The 20,620-nt window shown below is 41.4% G+C and overlaps 1 protein-coding gene across 2 annotated transcripts in view; it reads right to left on the bottom strand.

The window, feature by feature from the left end:
- The window catches only part of LOC311244587 (serine/threonine-protein kinase 38), a 51,955-nt gene extending 31,947 nt beyond the window's left edge, over positions 1-20,008 (bottom strand). For both annotated transcript variants that reach the window (XM_084334175.1, XM_084334174.1), the window contains exons 1-2: positions 19,953-20,008; positions 10,852-10,999 (exon numbers count right to left, since the gene is read on the bottom strand). In XM_084334175.1, the coding sequence (XP_084190301.1) occupies positions 10,852-10,982 (131 nt within the window). In that variant the 5' untranslated portion in view covers positions 10,983-10,999; positions 19,953-20,008. The remainder of the gene's footprint in view (positions 1-10,851; positions 11,000-19,952) is intronic.
- Between the last annotated feature and the right edge of the window lie 612 nt (positions 20,009-20,620).

Below are 20,620 nucleotides of genomic sequence, written 5' to 3' on the forward strand. Positions count from 1 at the left end.
TACCTAACATACGTAAACACTGGGCAGATGTACTCAATCAATCTGTTCCAACTTTAAGATTTTAAACTTTTCTGCGGCTGGGTGGCGCAGTGGACATTGCGCTCGTCACCAACGCAAGAGACACCGGGTTCGACTCCGGCTGTCGGCGTTGCCTCCGGCTTGGGCCAGCAGTCATACTAACTCAATTGGCAGAGTTAGCGGGTGGAAGTCGATGGGTGGTAATCTGGACGTTGTGGACAGCGACTCCTACAGGTCGGTTGGGGACACCTGCACAGCAGAGACAGGAAATGGTGGGGGTAGTGTGAGCCTCCCACACGTTACACCTCGCCAATGAGAGTCCACGCTGGCAGGTGAAAAGATGCGACAGGCTGCCTCCTCGTGTATCGGAGGGGACACGTGGTGCAAGGCTTCTATCCTCCCTACAACCGGCCAGTGGGGGGCATATGCGAGCAACGTTCAAGACAGGGGAGGGGAGAATTGGCACAGTGGAATCGGGATGGGAGAAAAATAGAAAAGGAGGAGAAAAAGTGGATACAAAAAAAGATTTTAAATTTGTCTGCCATTAATGACGGATTGCTTGAACATTTTGGCTTCATCATCTTATAAGAAACCACATGGATTACTGGCGGACAAGTTATGGGCAAGAAATAAATGCACGCACCGCCACAGACATAATTTACACACACAGCATCCCAGTAACAAAGCTATGGCATAATCCAACATATGTGTAAAGAAACAACATATTCCAGTTAACGGTATATATTTTTTAATGATTTGTTACGGCGTAATCAATACTTCCATTTGTATACATTGCGTTCGGGACCTCCATGTTTTGGGGGTATTCATCAGAAAAATCGGATCCGGGATTCGGCTCCCATCAGTCGGGCAAGAACTGCGGATTTTCAGCCTCTCTCCTCTCTCCTGGAGCTTAAAGGGGAACTCCAACATTTTGGAAAATTAGCTTATTTAACATCTTCCCTGGAGTTAGACAAGAAGATACATACCTTTTTTGTCTCTGTGCGTGCATTTTAGCTTTGGGAATAGACGCTCCGTTAGCATAGCTTAGCTTCATCACTGGAAGTGAGGCAGGACAGTAGCCTTACAGTGCCTTACAGTGTATTGCAAGGTCTGACATTGACCAAATTTGATATGCATGACCTTGGTGGGCTCTAGGTCAACTCCTGAAAAGGGGGTCAATGTCAGACCTTGCAATCAAAAGTTAGGGGGCGCACTGAAATTATGGCAAGGGTTATTAGCCCCCTAACTTTTGATTGCAAAGTCTGACATTGACCCCCTTTTCAGGAGTTGACCTAGAGCCCACCAAGGTCATGCATATCAAGTTTGGTCAATGTCAGACCTTGCAATACACTGTAAGGCTACTGTCCTGCCTCACTTCCAGTGATGAAGCTAAGCTATGCTAACGGAGCGTCTATTCCCAAAGCTAAAATGCACGCACAGAGACAAAAAAGGTATGTATCTTCTTGTCTAACTCCAGGGAAGATGTTAAATAAGCTAATTTCCCAAAATGTTGGAGTTCAGTATTCCTGCCTGGCTGAGGAGCCCGTCGCGGCTCATGCGCATGCGCTCGCTCAGAGCAATGCAGAAGGACAAGTGGGCTGCCGAAAGTATTCACGCAGTCTAGTCGCGAGGGCGACCATTTTGGATATTTTTGAACCATGGGAATTGTAGTCTTTTTGCGGCCATTTTGAACTAGACATCACCACACTAGATCAGTGTTGGAATTTTTCAGAACTACACTTCCTGGAAGATTCTATAGCTGTTTAAGTTTCAGAGTCTGTATGAATTATTTCAATAACTGTTATTATTCAGGATAATAAGCCACAAAAGGTAACGTTTGACAAATTTTTGTTTCTCTTCCCTATTGTTAGCATTCAGCAACAATTAGATTTGAAAATAGTTTCAAAATGGTGCCACCCTGATCAAAATAAAAAAGCTACTGTACATTACACTAGATTTCATTATCTGTTCTCATGCACGCCTGGTGATACTAAATCCAAATTGAACTCAGGCATTTGAAAGATAATATATGTATATATATAAATGTGCGAATTGGCTATAATAAGGTAATTTATAAGCCTCCTATTTTATATTCTATAATAATATTTCAAATTGCATTGGTCCGGATGGGAGAATTCAGTACTGTATCTACAGAACCTTCTGTTTAATCATCTTCCCTTTATTAATTTCCAGAGTTTTTGTACACATGATCTCAAGAAGGTACTGAACGAGATCAGTGGCAGTTTTTAATGTTTGGTCATTATTAGCATGATGGTATTCACTGTCAAAGATGCAAAGAAAAATCATAATTCATATTCTCCTTTGTTTCATCACAATTTAAGCAAGCCTAATAATAGACACAATATTTCTGACACCGAATACATTCTAGGGCTGACCTTCGAATTTTTTTTGGCAATCGAAGCTTCGGGGCCGAGCTTCGATTTTAATTCGAATTCTTTTATAATTTTTATTTTTCTTATGTTGTGGGACTTGTACAGCACTTTGGTAAACTGTTGTTTTTAAATGTGCTCTATAAATAAAGTGGATTGGATTAATGAATTAAGTAGCCCCTTTCGTGACTGTGACGCAGCCAACACGGCTGTGTGATTTAATTCAAGGTGGATCGCTGTTGTCGTTTGAACAACTTCAGATTTCATGAGAACTACCAATCCCCCAAATCAAGAATGTTTAAGATGAATGAAGTAAGATTTTGATTATTTGAAATATGGCCTGTGTAGACTAAACTATGCACAGAATTATGTCAGTCTACAAGATCCGGATTCTACATGGTCCGGCAATGTAGACCTTGTAGACTCCACTACAGACCAATTATCAGTGAATGTTCATGCATTTTTAAGAAGGGCTACTTCTAGGGATGTCCGATATTATCGGCCGACCGATATTATCGGCCGATATCGGCAGTAAAATGTGATATCGGAAAATATCGGTATCGGTAAAAAATTTTTTTTTTTTTTTTTTTTTTTTTTTTTTTAACATTTATTTAACCTTTATTTACCCAGGCAAGCAAGTAAGAACCAATTCTTATTTTATTTATTGTCAAAAGTATGCATGTTGGTTTAAAATGTTCATTTTTACTTTTTTAATGATCATATTTTGCACAGATAATGCTTACATTTAGAAAGCCTTTTGAATGCATCCAGTGAAATTATTAGTTACCTGAAATTATTCCGTTTTTTGGGGGGGAAACCCTGCATATATCGGTATCGGTTGATATCGGTATCGGTATCGGTATCGGAAATTGGAGTTGGACAATATCGGAATATCGGTATCGGTAAAAAAGCCAATATCGAGCATCCCTAGCTACTTCCACAAAAAAACAAAGAACTCACCAAAACATCTCAGTAGCACCTTATCTAAATGTTCTATTTCATATATGGAGATTGATATTTATTTATGTATTGCATGCATTTCTACATTTTATTTCCTATTTTGTTTATTCATCCCAGTATCTTTCTTTCTTATGTGTGGAATTCTACAAGGCATTTACATTTACATTTATATTTAGTCATTTAGCTGACGCTTTTATCCAAAGCAACTTACAAGTTCTGTACGACAGAGTTGTATCCTTCCTATCAGCTGAGTAACAATATTCATCAAAGTGTTGCGTGTTACAGTGTAGGTTAGTTTATTAGGACAAGTGCATGACAGTAAGGTTAGTTAGGGTTAGATTTATTTTATTTTATTTCAGATAATGGTTGAAGAAGTGCGTCTTTAGTCGACGGCGAAAGATTGGACGGGATTTGGCTGTCCTAACTGGGGTGGGTAGTTCATTCCACCATTGTGGGGCAAGGACTGAGAATAGGCGTGTAGGTGGTGTATATGTGTTTGAGGATGATATCCTTCAAACAGGCAATAGTGACGATATCATTTGGGCAGTGCTGAGCTGGGTTCCTTTCCTCCAGTGTATTTGTCCCCCGGTCCCACCCAATGGCCCCATGCACACACACCGAAGTAAAAAAAAAAATTTCTTTTTTTTTTTAACTTCGATTTTTTTTTTAATGTTCGAAGCTTGTGCCATCGAACGAAGCTTCGAAGTATTTAAGACAGCCCTAATACATTCCCTGAGGTCCATAGATGTCCCTAGATACCATGAATATGCAAATTCTCTCTTGCCCCTTCCTCATCTCTCTCACCCCTCCCCCCTCTCTCTATCCAGGGATTAAAGCAAAAAAAAATCTCCTGACTTTTCAGGCCAAGTCATATTCTTATTTTAACCTCCACTGTATTTCTTTTTAATAGCGTTGGCGTTTTAAGGGAGCCTACTTGTTTCGGTTTCGTCGATAATCCAATGTACAGTTAACCCCCCCCCCCCCCCTCCCAACCACCTCCAATGTACAGTCCCCCCCCCGCCTCCACCCAACCTCCTCCAATGTACAGTTTCTTCGTCAAATGTATATACTCTCTTTTTTAGACTCTTATTGTATCACAAACAATACTGTATTTGTAAATCTGGTATGTCATAAATGTATAGATGTAGCAGTATTATCTATCTGTATGTCAAGTATGTCATATATGTTATGATGAATTGAAAATGGGGGACCCTGATGTAAACAAGAGGAAAGTCTCTCTGGTCTGCAACTGCAACCCCTTAACAATTGTGTGTATTGAGATGTACTGTATTGTACCGATTCTGCAATATGTTATAACAAACAATCAATCAATATTTAACAGATTGCAGAATGGGTACAATACAGTACGGCTCAATACACACAATTGTTAAGGGGATGCAGACCAGAGAAAGACGTTTGTCTTGTTTACATCAGGGTCCCCCATTTTCAATTCATAGTGACATTTATGACATACACAACATTTATGGCATAGGGACATACATGACATACTACAGAACAGGTATATAGTAATGTTACATTTGTGACATATACGATATGCAAATATACAGTACCGTTACCCATAGATCCTAACAGAGATTATATACATTATGATGGGGAGGAGACTGTACATTAGGGTGGGTGGGAGAAAAAAGATACATACGGTGGGGAGAGAATATACAGTGGGGAGGAGACAGTCTACAGATACACCTGTGTGATGTTGCTACGGAGTTAAGCTAATAAAGGATACTCACAACCACAGCAGAGGACTCACATATTTGTAGTGTGAAGTAACACGACAATGACAAATGTGTTGTCTCTGTTTTTCTTTTTGACATAGTTGCGGAACACGGAACAAGTTAACAACTCACCACCGTCTACAGCCCCCGCATCATACTGTAGCCTAGCCAGTCTCTTGAAACACTGCTATCTTCAAACTTCCATCCTCTCGTAACTTTCTTTTGTTGGGTGGTGCCGCTCATCCTTTTCGTCTGAGAACACTGCGTGTGTTTTCTTTTTAGTGGCCGGCTTACTCCTTCCATTATCGTTATTATGCTGATGTTAGCTAATAACTATGTGTTGGGGATAATGCTTCCGCACGGACCATATTGTTTGTTACATTGCTGTCGGCAAACTCGCTCAGTGTCAACATAGTGTTGACATTGAGTTGATGTTAGCTGCTAGCTGGCTACCCAAATCCACAACAGCCAGGCAGCCAACCGTACAAAATACAGTCTGAGCCAATCACATCGATTTGTACAGTTAGTTAGCTCCACTCCATTGCGAAATAAAAGTTAGCCAGCCAGGACAGCCCGTATTAGCAAGCTACAGTTGCTAGGTAGCTAACCGTTAGCCACCCGAAGAACGGTAGCTAGCTAACGTTAGCCACAGCTTCAAAAACGAATTTCAATTATGTTATGAGCTATCAGCTAGCCAGCTAGATAATGTTAGAGAACGCCTTGTGTAGTAAACTAAAGTGAATAGTTTACTGGGCCATTGTTTAATGCTTCAGTGGTGTTAAAAGAGGACCTGCACGCTTGCTATCTTCGGTGCAAATGATACGGGTCTGTGACAAGACAGGTCTGTGAGGGGGAGGGCACTGTGAGCAGCGTGTGTGCGTCAAGCTCACGTTTGATTGGTTAGAATGGTCAAAATGCCCTACGCATCTACAAATCATATTATACCAGGTAGCCAATTCCGTCAGACTCCAAATCAAATTGACGGAAAAAAATAAATAAAAAAATACTGAAATCAGTCTGGAGACGGAACGCTTTAATGCATGTCTCTATCTCTCACACACTTTGAGTCAGAAACAAACATAGTATCAATGTGAGTATCAATAATACACCTGAATGAAGTCTAGTATATAAAAAAATAAAAGGTAATCGTGAGTTAAAAAATATGGTGGTGTTAATAGAATTGTGCGTTAATACCGCGTTAACTAGACAGCCGTAGTTTTGACGCAATCGCCGCTCGGCACGCATGCGCATTCTAATAACATATGATATGAAATGATATTTTCATTTATAATGCGCCCCCCAGACAATCTTTACATCGGTCCGGGGCGCAGCCCGTGGAAAAAAAAGAATACGAATAAATGTACAGGACAATGGAGACGGGGAACCAGGCAGACTGACAGAGAACATAAGTACACCTATATATATATATATATATATATTTTTTTTTTGTCTATTCATTCTGTTTAAACCAATTGGTTTTTTTTTTTTTTTTTCACAGTTGCAGATAAAGATTAGGCTACACTAATACTTTTTTGATTTTTTTTAATTAAAAAACGAAGGTTCAAACGTCCGTTCGAAAAACCATGATGAATTTCCAATCCCAAAAACAGGCTTCGGGGACAGCTCTAGTACGAACTAGGGCTGCAACGATTAGTCGACATAATCGACTATGTCGATTATAAAAAATCGGCGACGAGGAATTGTTGCGTCGATTAGTCGTTAAAAATATATATATATATTATTATTATTATTATTATTTTTATTTTTTTGCACTACCTATCTGTGTGAAAGTGGCTTCTCAGCTCTGGTCCAGCTGAAGACTTCTTAGCTTAACATAACAGACCGACAGTAAGTTTGGGGGAACTAATGGGATAACTGGGGATGTTGTTTGGTCCTGATAAGAGTCACAGGGCGGGGGAGCTCCAGTAGCTCACCGCGTACCTCGAGCGCTATTTCGGCGCCGGGGACAACCGTGCTCGTCACGGATCTGGGGTTTAGCGAGTTCGAATCCCGGACTGCAGCCGTGCCTTTCCCAGAGTGTCTTCCCCATCTACCCCCATTCAGCCTGTTTCTGTCGGTCATCCTTGACCAGAGTAAAAATGCGATAAACGCAAAAAAGAGCCAGCGGAATGGCCAAAGTAAAAAAAAAAAAAAAAAAAAAAAGAGAGTCTCAGGGCGTGTTCACACCTGAAAGTCCGGGGATAGTCCGGACTTTCTGGTGGACCAAATGTGAAAATGATACATTGTTTGATTTGGTCTGCGTTCACACTACCCCAGGGTTCGAAATTAACGGGGGCTCGGGGCAAAATGCCCTTGAAAATGGACAAAATGCCCCCGAATATCAGTTAAGGGGGGCAGAAAATGCCCCCGACAGTTTACTAATTATATATATGATCTACAGTGCGAGCATTTCCCTTGTATTTGGCCCTAATAATATGTGTGTGTGCGCCACCCGGAAAAATCATTTACTCGAGACGAGTGACGATTACAAAACAGCTCCGCTGTTATAATAGTCCCACATTACACAAGGCGCATAAACGTCCAATCACAGTAGCGCCCGAAAACAAAGTCACGGTACCGGCTTAGGCAAGTTATACATTCAGAATCAGACAACGCAAAAAAATCAGCCAGCCATGAAGCCCATTCATTTTTATTTTGAGCAAAAGAGAGACGAGGAGAAAGAGAGGAATCCGGCTGACATGGCTTTTGAAGTGATATTCGCACGTGTTTTTGCGGGTCCAGTCCCCACGGTATGTTGACAGAATTAGCAAAACACCTTATCGACTGAAGCATAAAAGTCATTAGGATACTGCTCTGCTCTGAATTTAGGGCTTAGTGGGGAATTTCTTCCGACGTTAACGTTAACGACGCACCGAAGCAGCTAGACCATTTCTCCGTGTTGTGTGTAACACGCAGCGGTCCCCGCCTCCTCCCTCCTTGCAACAAACGTTCCACCCAAAAACGGAATTTCTATTTCATAATGAATTAAATAATTGTATAAAGAATTTTCAATGTTCTGTCATCTAATAATATATTCCATTACCTTTCCTATCTGTATCAAAGTCAAAATGTTGGTATCATAACAACACTACAACATACAAAAGCAGCTTGACAACCGATATCCTTTGCGTTTGATTGATTGAAAACTTTATTAACAGATTGCAGAATGGGTACAATACAGTACAGCTCAATACACACAAGTTAAGGGGATGCAGACCAGAGAAAGACTTTCGTCTTGTTTACATCAGGGTCCCCCATTTTCAATTCATAGTGTGCACACGCACAGTATAATAATGCATGAGATAAATAGTTAATAAACTCTGTGTTACTTGAACAATTTTCACTGTGCTCCTAAATTTCTTTGTGTGCTCCTAAATTTTTATTTAGATTTTATTTATTAACATTTTATTTAGGAGCACATGTGCTCCTTGGGAAAAAGGTTAGCGTAGAGCCCTATATATGGAGACATTAACATTACATTATCAAACATAGGGACGAAGACTGTAAAAAAAAGTGTCAACAATGTTTTATAATCCTTATGTTAATTTTCATCATAAAAATTCAGTGCCCCCGAAAAACAAAAAAAAGCCCCCGAAAATCAATTAAGGGGGGCAAAAAAAAACCTTGAAAAAAAATGTTAATTTCTAACCCTGCACTACCCTGTTTGGTGCGGATCTAATTTGTAAACAAAGGGCATGCTGTCGCATCTATTGGACTATAGCACTCACAAACGTAAACAGTTGCCGGCAGCGTAATGAGAGAGATACTATTACGAGCACGGCGCAAGTCGACTAGAGAGTAGAGAGATTAGAGAGAGTAGAGACTGTCCACGCGCCTGTCATTAATTTGAGTTGGGTCGCGCGCAAGCTGTCACTTGGCGCTGTCAAGTTGGGCCGCGCGACCGCCGCCACTAGGCACCTGTCACTCATTTGCTCTAGATTAGGTTATTACATAAAGTTCGATCGCGTTCACACCAACAGCAAACGAACCATGGTCCACTTTGAAACAAACCCGAGTCCCAACTTTTCAAGAGGACCATGGTTCGGTTGTTTGGTCCTCATTATAGTTCGGTTTGCGTTCACACCTGTACAAACCAAACGGACTATCGATCTAAAGGGACCATGGTCCACTTAAAGTGGACCAAACAGGGTAGGTGTAAACGCGCCCTCAAAGTCTGGGGTGATGGTAGACAAAGCAACTCTGAGGTCATGCTCAATGTCCAATCTGTTCCTCTGCTCTGTCTTCAGCTGGACCAGAGCTGAGAAGCCACTTTCACAAAGATAGGTAGTGCAAAAAAAAAAAAAAAAAAAAAATATATATATATATATAGTTTTTCTTAACACTTTGGTTGCCTAAGGTTAAATTAATGATATACCATAGATTGCCAGCGCTATTTGTCTATGGAGAAAGTCCCCTTCTTTGCAGGGCTATAACTTTTTAAATTCTATTGCTACATTGCCATTATTAGGGCCCATTCAAAGTCCTATATGTATTGTTCATTGTGTAGCAACGTTAAACTTTTTCATTCACATATTCATAGTAAAGTATGGTCTAATGTATAAGTATGTTTTCATCTCTTTCTGCAGCTTTCTCCAGAACGTGATATATAGCCCCAAATGCATTATATTGATGATGAAATACAGTTTGATGGCAATCGGGGCGATATAAAAAATTCCAACTAGACGTACTTCTAGAAGTTACTACACGTCATCTGATGTTGACCGGATGGGCGAGGGGGCGTTTATAATTCCGTGGGCAGCGTTATACCAATCATCTAATGTGGGTCAAATGTTCATCATAGCAGTTAGTGTCGAACACGGTAATATTACACGCTAAAACTCACCCCAGTCTCCGCGGGCCGTTGGGCGATCAGCGTGGGGTAGACAGTTTTCCATTATGGGATGTTGAAATAGTCGGTCCATTTCCAGGTTGTATAATAATATATACGTCCAAATCATGTTGTTTTTTCGAGTTATTTGCAGCGATCGATGTTCACTGTGTGAAGACGGAGTCTCTCTAACATTAGCGAGTGCCCGGACCCCATATGGAGTGAGTCCTACCGGGTTAAAGGTTGACATCCGGTTTCGATCTGCCGATCGGCCACCAGATGGCGGTCTTGAACCGCTAGAGGATTGAGAGGAGATCACACTTGTGTCTCAGGCCAGCGGAGGGACATTATGGATTAGATCGCAGATTTTTGAAATATTGATATAAAGACGACGTAAAGCGTCCCCCGGCAACTTTAGCATCGCCAGCAAAGACGTCTAAAGACGCCCCCTGGCAGTCAAAGTGTTAATGTTAATTTTTTTCGATTAGTCGACTAATCGAAAAAATAATCGACAGATTAGTAGACTACCAAAATAGTCATTAGTTGCAGCCCTAGTACGAACACACACAAATATATGTATGTGTTTTACCAACAATTATATAGCCTATATTATTACACAATAAACTTATAAAAATATATAATTTACAATATAAAAATACTATTACAATAAAGGACAGGCCATCACTATATTTGTATCAAGGGACAAAAGAAAAAAACACTGTAAAAAATAAGAAAAAAATTGCAATTTGTTGCCAATTTGCAGCCAGTGATAATCATGCGCTTCGAGTAGCCACTGTCCAAACCTTCCATCAAATAATTACCCCGGTCATTAAAATAAATCTGTGACTGCAACATTAGGGCTTGTGTGTAGAGTAGAGTATCAGACATGGTTGTGTGTGTTGTAGCATAGAGGGCTTACCTCATCTCACGCTCCTCATGCTGGGCGATGAGGTTACTGTAGAAGTTCTCCAGGGTCACTTTGGCCATGGTCACACGCTCCTTGGTGTGGTTACTCATTTGGGAGCAGGAACTCTGCCCTGTCATCGCCATGGTTACCTGGAGGGAGCCTACAGAAGAGAAAGTGAGGTGAGCAGACCCGTGTAATTAGGGCTGGACGGTATGATCTAAAATGTATATCACGGTATAATTTGAAGCATAGACGGTAACGGTATATATCACAGTATATTCATTTATCTTAAAATGTCTATATAAATGCTTCTGAAGGGGTAAACACTGGCGATAATTACTAGGGGTGGGGGGGGGGGGATCGATACGTAGTAGTATCGCGATACTTTGCGTGGCGATACTGTATCGATACAGGGACGCAAAGTATCGATATTTAATTATTCATTAAAAAAAATTAAATGTTGTATAAGGAAGTTGCATTGTTCATTTCAATACCTGTAATAGTACAGTAGTCCACACACACACACACATGTGCATTCAGTTAAGTTGGAATTGGAATATGACTAATACAAACAGTTCAGTTGTCAGGTACAGGGATCGGTCGGGGGTCAAGGACTACAGTCCCCTCAGCATCGACGGGGCACCGGTTGAGAGAGTGAACAGTTTCAAGTACCTCGGAGCCCACATATCCGAGGACTTGACATGGACCACACACATTGACAGTGTTGTGAAGAAGGCACGACAACGCCTCTACTTCCTCAGGCGCCTAAGGAAGTTCCAAGTCAGTCAGAAGATCCTTAGGAACTTCTACTCATGTACAATAGAGAGCATCCTGACCGGCAACATCACCTCCTGGTTTGGGAATAGCACTGCACAAGACCGTAGCAGACTACAAAGAGTGACACGTTCAGCCGAACGCACAATTGGAGGGGGGCTTCCCACCCTCCAGAACATTTACAACAAGCGGTGCAAGGGGAAGGCTAAGAGAATTATTAAGGACTCGAGCCACCCGAACAACTGCCTCTTTGAACTGCTGCGGTCAGGCAAGCGATACCGGAGTCTTAAGGCGAGCACAGAAAGACTCAGAAGAAGCTTCTATCCCCAGGCCATCAGGCTGCTAAACGAACAATAAACACTATGCAACAACCATCAAATGCACACAGCACACACACCCACACACTCACTCAAACAAACAACACACTGCAGCACCCACTCTCCACACTTTAGATCACACAAACGCACTTTACACTTTATATTTATTGATAAAGGATTTGCACTACAACTCGTACACCTACTGTAAATTGTACCTAAATTGCACCTCATCCCATTTCTGCCTTGCACTATATAGTATTGTATATTAGTACACTGCACAGTATTGTATATTATATGGTAACTCAGTTACGTCTATTCTGCATCGAACATTGTACTGTACATATGTCTAAACTGAACACTGTGACCTCATTTTTTTTTTTACTTCTAATTTTACTATGTTATTTTATTTCATACTTATCTTGTCTTGCACAGTCTCTGGAGCGTAACAGTAAGAAGCATTTTGTATAAAAGTATTCTGTACTTCTGTATGACAACTATTAAAGAAACTTGAAACTTGAAACTACATGCAACACAGATTACAGTGTTGACATCTGTCTGCTTGAGAAAATACCATGTTCTGCAATAAAAATGATTGAAGTGAGATGAACAGACTGAACTTTATTTTATTAGATAACACATGTTGACAGTTTTACTTTGCAGTGGAAAAAAGGTAATAAATAAAATTTGTTCAAAAAAAATTTATTAAAAAGAAAATTCGCAATACTCAGCGTATCGCGATATATTTAGTGTCGCGATACTATCGTATCGGGACACAAGTATCGCGATAGTATCATATCGTGAGGTCTCTGGCGATTCCCACCCCTAATAATTAGGGATGCACGATAATTATCGGGCCGATAATTATCGGGCCGATAATTATCGGCCGATATCAGCAATTATGACGTCATCCCGATAAACCCGATAACGTTATTAATAGCTCCGATAATAATATATTTTTTGGTAAAAGAAAATGCTGTGTGGGTGAATTGGAATGAAGTGCGTTTGTTTTGACTGTAGGCTCATCCCGTTTTGCCAGTACTGTGGTACGACTGACAGCGTGTGGTTTAAGAACAGGGCGTTTTACAAAAAATCGAGCGCTCCCTTTCTTGGCTGTGACGTAGGCACGTAAGTTTCTGAATCAGCGCCGACGTTAAAAACAAAGATGGCCGCGTCGGTACTCGGAATTTCAGAGGAAAAAGATCGCTTGCTATTTGTAATAAATGCAATGGAGAAGTTCCACAAGGAGGGAAAAGGGCAACAACTTGTAATACATCCAGCCTGGCTGACGGGTCACCTGCGGCATCACCACCGCTACGATGGTGTGTTATTGTGTTAACTTAGAAGCCTACGACGACGCGAGGAGCTAAGCAAAGCTAGCCCCTTCCATGGCTGTGATGCAACCCTCGGTTGAACGCAGTCACTTATTGCTCCATAGTAGCCAGGTTAATTTGCACCACCAAGGACTGCTTAAAAGCTAGCGGCTTGAGCCCTTGGGTCATTTCGGTCAAACTTATTTAATTTAGCAAACGACTCGTCAATAGCTGGCTTTGGATTCACAGCAGCTTCTAGCTTCTAGGTTCTAGCTTCTAGCTTGTTGCAGGTGACTTGTTGTGGTGGTGATGTGTCCACTCAAAGCCTTTTTTTCAAGGCTCCGCTTTGAAAAAAGAAGAACAAAAAGCTTCGAGCGTCTTAGGTTGGATGTATTATAAGTTGTTGACGGATTGTGAATTTTCATTTGGAAAAATAAATATGGTCACTTTATCAGTCAATACTGTTGTCTTGGCTTTTGTTTCTGTTGTCTGGTTAGGTCACATTTAAGTTGGTGTTAAGTTATTGTCCTGGGAAGTCTTTTTATGCATTATTATTGTATTGTGATATGTTTTGTTTCATGTTGAAAAAAAAGATAAAAAAAATATACATTAAGAAAAAAGATTATAATACAATAAATATCGGTTATCGATATCGGTTATCGGCCTGAGGAGCATAAAGTTATCGATATCGGTATCGGTGTCAAAAAATCAATATCGTGCATCCCTACTAATAATTACTGTACTCTTGTATTACTAGGACATATTTCACATACAGTATTTTAAGAACATTTATTGTGCAAAGCTGCAATAGAAAAATGCAAAACCTTTTCTCAAGTTACTTCCATCTCTAAAAAACACTTTTTTCATGAAATACAATCAAATCAAGCGGCACAAAGTGAAAATAAAAACTACTGCAGGACAGGAGGTTTCTTTCCCTCAAACAACTCAAACATAAAACTCCAACATAACTTAACTTTAGTGTACATGTTTGACAATGTAGAGAGAGAGCGAGAGAGCAGAGCGTGATGTAATAGGTTTGAGTTTGAGCATTCTAAGTTGCCGTAGTTGATGATGTCACACCAGGATGTCATTGTCAACACACAGAGTTGGAAACAAGAGCAGCCCGATGGATAAAGCGATATAAAGAAACGAATAGCCAATAAATGTGAAGTTATCTTTGAACCTCTGTTGTCAAGCCTCGTCAATATAGCCCCCCCCCCCCCTTTCCTCACTAATGAAACTGGTGCCGTGGAGTTTACGAAACCTTTCAATTAAAAACGTATGTTTTAATAAAAAATAATAATAATAAAATTAAAAAAAGATGTATCCAAAATGCACTTTACTTCCTGCCAAAAGGCCATAGGCGCGCGACTGGGACCGGTGCGCTATTATTGTGGCAGCGTATATTAAGCGTATATTTTAGGGATGCGCCGATCACGTTTTTTGCCACCGATACCGATCACCGATCGTCGTGAGCCATATCGGCCGATACCGATCCGATACCGATTGTTTTTGATTAAAAAGAAATTAAAAATTATTTTATATAAACAAATTTTTTTTTTTTTATAAAATATATATATTATATAATTAGACTTGTACTTGTATTATCTGCGAGACATCGCCACCACGCAACAAGTCAAAATGCTCGCTATCTGCAAACAGCTCCACTGTCTGTGTGTACTCTAGTAGCCTCCAGCTCCAAAAAGGATTCTCCGGCGCTGCAGCGGGACCCTATTGGTAACGTTAACTGTGCTTTGGTCATTTCACATTCAGCAAGCCCTCAGCTCGAATACGCATTAAATCAATGTTATAAGACATTGATATCAAGAGCTATCTGTAGCTACTGCTAGCCGGCTAGATGACGTTAAGACAGAACTTTAGTTCAATGGGACATTTCGTTTTGAACAGTAAACTAACGTCAGCTAACGCAAGCTAACGCAAGCTAACGGAGGTATGAACATGGACTACTAGACTTTCTGGATCATTTGTTGATATCAGGAGCTATCGGTAGCTAGCCGGCTAAATACCGTTAGACAATGCCTACTAAACGTGAATAGTTGACTGGGTAATTTTGTTTAAACAGTAACGATAGCTAGGTAGCTAACGTTAGCTCAGGTCGAATGCACTACAGACTCGAGCAGAGGAGCCTCCTCTCAGTCCTCAGTGTTTACAAACTCTACACGGGGGCGGGCGGGGCTAGGGAGGAGGAGCAGCGGCAGTTTGCAGATCGTGTGTGTCTGAGACAGACAGCGAGTGAGATCTCCGCTTGATCGGTTTCCGCGATCGGCGAATATGACTCATTATCGGAATTCACAGATTGCATATTTATACTGAGTATCGGCCGATAACGATCGGTGGCCGATCGATCGGGGCATCCCTAATATAATAGGTATTATGTAGGCCTGCCGCGATAAGCAATAAATCGATTAATTGCCGCGATAATTAAAATGAATGCAATGATTTTGACGGGCGCGATTAATTGCTATTTGCGCGTTTGTTTTAATGAGGCGGAACCAGTGCCCCTTGCAGTCTCTCTCCGTGTGGGTTGGCCGCTGGCGTTACTACAGAGCACAGCACGGGAGCTCCGTGGGGCAACGCCACATAGCTTAACTACATTTCTCAATAGTGTTGCTCCTTTTAACCAAGTAGCGTTATTTGTAGTGTAACGTTAGAATAACACAGAATAACGTTAATACAATTTACGTGCATCATTGTTTACAATGAACGGGTGGGGCTAGTCAAAGCACTGGAGACGGGGACAAGTTAAACATGAATTAATTTATTATAACGTGTCGTTTTCGAGTCGTGCTGCAGTGCCTACGCACCACAGCTATTCTATTATAATACTGCTTTGACGCTTCCTCCTCATCGTTGATTGCCTGTAGTAGCTGCATCTAACGTTAGTAGCTAACGTTAAAACTAAAAAACACAACCGGACGAGACAAGTTGTCGGCTAGGATAATCACAACAATACTTCCGGTCCGGTCGGTGGGCTTCAAAATAAAAGTCTTAAACCGGAAAAGACGGAGCGGTGGGCTTCAAAATAAAAGTTTTGGGAAATAAATCTCAAAAAAATTCTCTAACCGGTCGCAATAATATCGCTTATCGCGATATTTTCGGGGGCAATTAATCGCCCAGCAAAATGTGTTATCGTGGCAGGCCTAGTATTATGTTTCAACATGAATGCATGAAAGGGGGGGGGGTCGTTTATTGATGCTTTGATCGTCACCAACGGCATATGTTCTGGTGTACGTTACACATGGTCACAACGATCAATGTGAAATCATGGTTGGATCAAAGCAGGATTGATGTCATATAGACCTTACCTTCACTAGGAGGTACCCCAAAAAGAATATTCCAATTGTCTGATCGCGATTTCCAGTATTGGTGTCCATCGTGTTGCCAACATAATCCACCACAACACATGCATCTGGGAGACATTTGAATGTAACACCGTGTGTGAAAAAAAGGTTTCGAAGGGTGGGCGATACTGCCACTACCTGGATGCGGCCGGTATTGCACTCTAGCGATCTCAGAGTGGTTCACTATGGTAACCCCGAGGTCCGTGTGAGAGAAATTAATAAAAAATATCGAATAAAAGAAATAACGATGAAAACCTGAAGCTCACCGCATGGCGAGATAACCAGAGTCCCGACTATCCTCGGGTCTGGCGCTGATTGAGTTAAAAAAGCATCCGCAGTCTGTGGTGCTCTCAGGTGGTCAGGGAGAGCATTCCACAGACTGGGAGCAGATTAGCAGAAAGCCCGACCTCCCATGGTTCGGAGTTTGGTCCTTGGCGCTGGAGGAGAACTCCCCTACACCTTTGCAAGCAGTTGACTTCTCACTTAACTTTCACTACAACTAGGGATGCCCCGATCACGTTTTTTGCCACCGATACCGATCACCGATCGTCGTGAGCCATATCGGCCGATACCGATCCGATACAGATAGTTTTTGATTAAAAAAGAAATTAAAAATTATTTTATATAAAAAAATACTTGTATTATCTGCGAGACATCGCCACCACGCAACAAGCTCCACTGTCTGTGTGTACTCTAGTAGCCTCCAGCTACGGCCAGGATTCTCCGGAGCTGCAGCTAGACCCTATACTCGAGTAGCCTGCAGCTACGGCCAGGATTCTCCGGAGGTGCAGCTGGACCTATTGATCATATTCAACAACATGCCCTCAGCTCGAATACGCATCGAATGAGTGTTATAAAACATTGATATCAGGAGCTATCTGTGGCTACTGCTGGCCGGCTATATAACGTTGATACAGCACCTCTGTGAACTATTTAGTTCAGTGGGACATTTCGTTTTGAACAGTGAGCTGGCGTCAGCTAACATGAGCTAGCTGAGGTATCATACACGTCTCTACTAGAGTTTGCTGGAGCGTTTGTTGATGTCAGGAGCTATCGGTAGCTGGCCGGCTACATACCGTTCGGTTAGACAATGCCTCATCATGTATTGGACTGGAATTGAATGGTTGACTGGGTCATTTTGTAACGGTAGCTAACGTTAGCTAAGGGAGACGCCGTCCTCCCAGCTCCCGTACCACTAGACTAGAATACTAGACCCGTGTTTACATGCGCGCGGGAGGGGCTGGAGGGAGGAGCAGACGCCGCACAGCTCCCGGTGTCTGAGACAGAACTCAGCGAGACGAGCGAGTGAGATCGGGTTTGACAATCGGTGAAAATAAAGCATTATTTATCACCGATCGCATATTTATACTGATTATCGGCCGATAACGATCGGTGGCCGATCGATCGGGGCATCCCTAACTACAACCTTTGCAAAGTGCTGAGGTTTAGCTTTTGATAACAAGGGGCTCCGTGGGTTTTACACATTGGTGTCTTCACACAGAAAGTCAACATCCATTCTGTCTAGACTCAAGTGCATTCTGCCTGGGTGAGCAGCGGGAACATTGTACCCTTGAGTTGAGGAGAAAAGGCTAAGATAACGGCACACCGCCTCAGCTCCTGCTCCTCTTGATTTGTGTCTTGCCGTTTTCTACAAGGTCAGGGTAATTCAATTATCGGCCATTCAGCTGGGCTCTGAAAGGAGGGGACCATTAAATGGAATGAGTGTAGTCCGTAAAAGAGGAATTAAAGTTGAAGCTGCTGCGTGTGCAGACTTAACTCCATAATATTGTGACAGAGCAGCTACAAAGAAATGAATTGGGGGACAAAAAAAATGTGAATCCCTACCCACATTCAAAACCGCTCTCAAAGAGCACCTACGGGAGGCTGCAATTCGGGAAGCTGCAATTAGAAACTGGCCACTGTAAATGTCCAAACCCCCCCTCCCACCCCCTACTAATGGACAGTCTCCTAATCAAATTTATCCTCCCAATCATATGTATATATTATCTGTTTGGATTCTGGGTAACAGTACTGTATATTTGCATATCGTATATATGTCACAAATATAACAGTACTATATACCTGCATGTCATGTATGTCCCTATGTCATAAATGTCACTATGAAATGAAAATGGGGGACCCTAATGTAAACAAGACAAACGTCTTTCTCTGGTCTGCATCCCCTTAACAATTGTGTGTATTGAGCCGTACTCTTACTGTATTGTACCCATTCTGCAATCTGTTAAATAAAGTTTTTCATTCACAGAAAAATTTGATTTGTGTACCCAATGCTGGTGTGGACATTCTGATATCTAGCTGTGGGCGATGGTCCAGGTTTATAGCACATCAGAGGGTTGAATCTTGGTTCCCTGCTCAATCAACCGTTATCCACATACAATATACAAACAGAAATAATCTTGCCCAACATTATACCAAACTAAAGACTCCACTCTGAATACACTGTAATGTAGAACCTCACAATATGATACACTGAACCCCAGAAATGGCGTGTTACTTAAACTTTACCAAACCACGTTTTCCTGTGAAGACTGTGGTTTTCACAGCTGGTTGATTTTAGAAACGTTTCGCTGACAGACAACAGAAGTCTGGGTAGCTGCAGAAGCACCGAAATTTCTATGTATTGTCCGTGTATGTATATACCGACCAGAAAAACACGCTATTCGTGTCACGTCGCATTTGTTAACTTAGTCTGTTTAGACAACGTTCTTGTCCACATAATGCAGACAAGTTGAAGAAGGGCTGAATAAACACAGTTGGGTCAGCGACCACAGAACGCTTGTTTGTCCAGACGCCTCGTCTCGACCAGACCATCAATAGAGCCGAGAAGGACGGAGCAAGTGTCACCAACAACACGTCCAGCTGCTCCAAGTTACTTATTAGGTATCATCTGCAAAGCCATGTGCTAACGTTAACCAGGTAGCAGTGTCGTTACAACACCAGCGAATTCAGCAAATGGGTTTGCAAACTTGACGGGAGTATTTTACTCCGCTACACAGCCACGGAAATAAAGGAACCACCTAGCTAGCTAAAGCTACTAACGCTCGCTAGCTGTCTAAGCTCCCCGGGGCGAGCTATGCTAGCGATGTAACTCAATAACGTCTGCTAGCTAACCAGTAGAGATAAGGAAAAGTTAGCTATCAGACGTTAGCTACTAGCTAGCTAGCCAGGCTGGCTAACCCGTCTTTCAAAAAAAAAGCTGTGGGACGTTTTCAAAGTGGGGGAACTTCTCAACCTAGTAATTTCAATAATTCATCTTAGAAAGTAGTACGTGCATTTGGCTCGCAGTAGAAGCTATTTCTGTTTTCCAACAGTTGGTCTTTTGTTCTTACCTTCGAAGTGACGACCTCTCTCTCTCTCTGCTGTGGCTCGGCTCAGTCGGCTGCCTTCTGGCTCTCTTTCCCTTTCGCTTTGAACTCATGATGACGCTTGGTGGCCAAGAGCTGCAACAGCAGCACATTGTCAGCACACTCTGGCAACTGTCTTGGGAACCGACATAGCTATATTATTATTATTATTATTATTATTATTATTATTATTATTATTATTATTATGATTTGCCTGGGACAGGGAGCACGACCAGAGAAGTGTGTGTGCACCTTGTTTATGTGAGAAATCAATTTCAATAAATTGTAGTGTGATGGTTATGGTTAGGTTAAATGCATGTACGTCTATGTAATGTCCCCATATTTCACATAAACAAACATGTGCGTGTACTGTAGAACTATTTATATCATTATTGCTCATTTAGTATTCAATTATGATTATTTATTATTGGTAATAAATGGCTCTGTATTCATATCTACGCAATTGTTTGCATAGTCCACTATGTTGTGCATGTATTTTATCTGTACATTATTACAATGATAATATGTATAATAGTGTAAATAATTGCAGAAATGATCATCATCATTATTATCCACCATTATTTGATGTAAATACTATTTTGATCTATTTTCATTTTATTTTATTTTAACTTTAATCTTTTTATGTTTTACAA

This window comes from Notolepis coatsorum (genome assembly GCF_963971535.1).
Source record: "Notolepis coatsorum genome assembly, chromosome: 17".
In the NCBI taxonomy this organism is placed as follows: Eukaryota; Metazoa; Chordata; class Actinopteri; order Aulopiformes; family Paralepididae; genus Notolepis; species Notolepis coatsorum.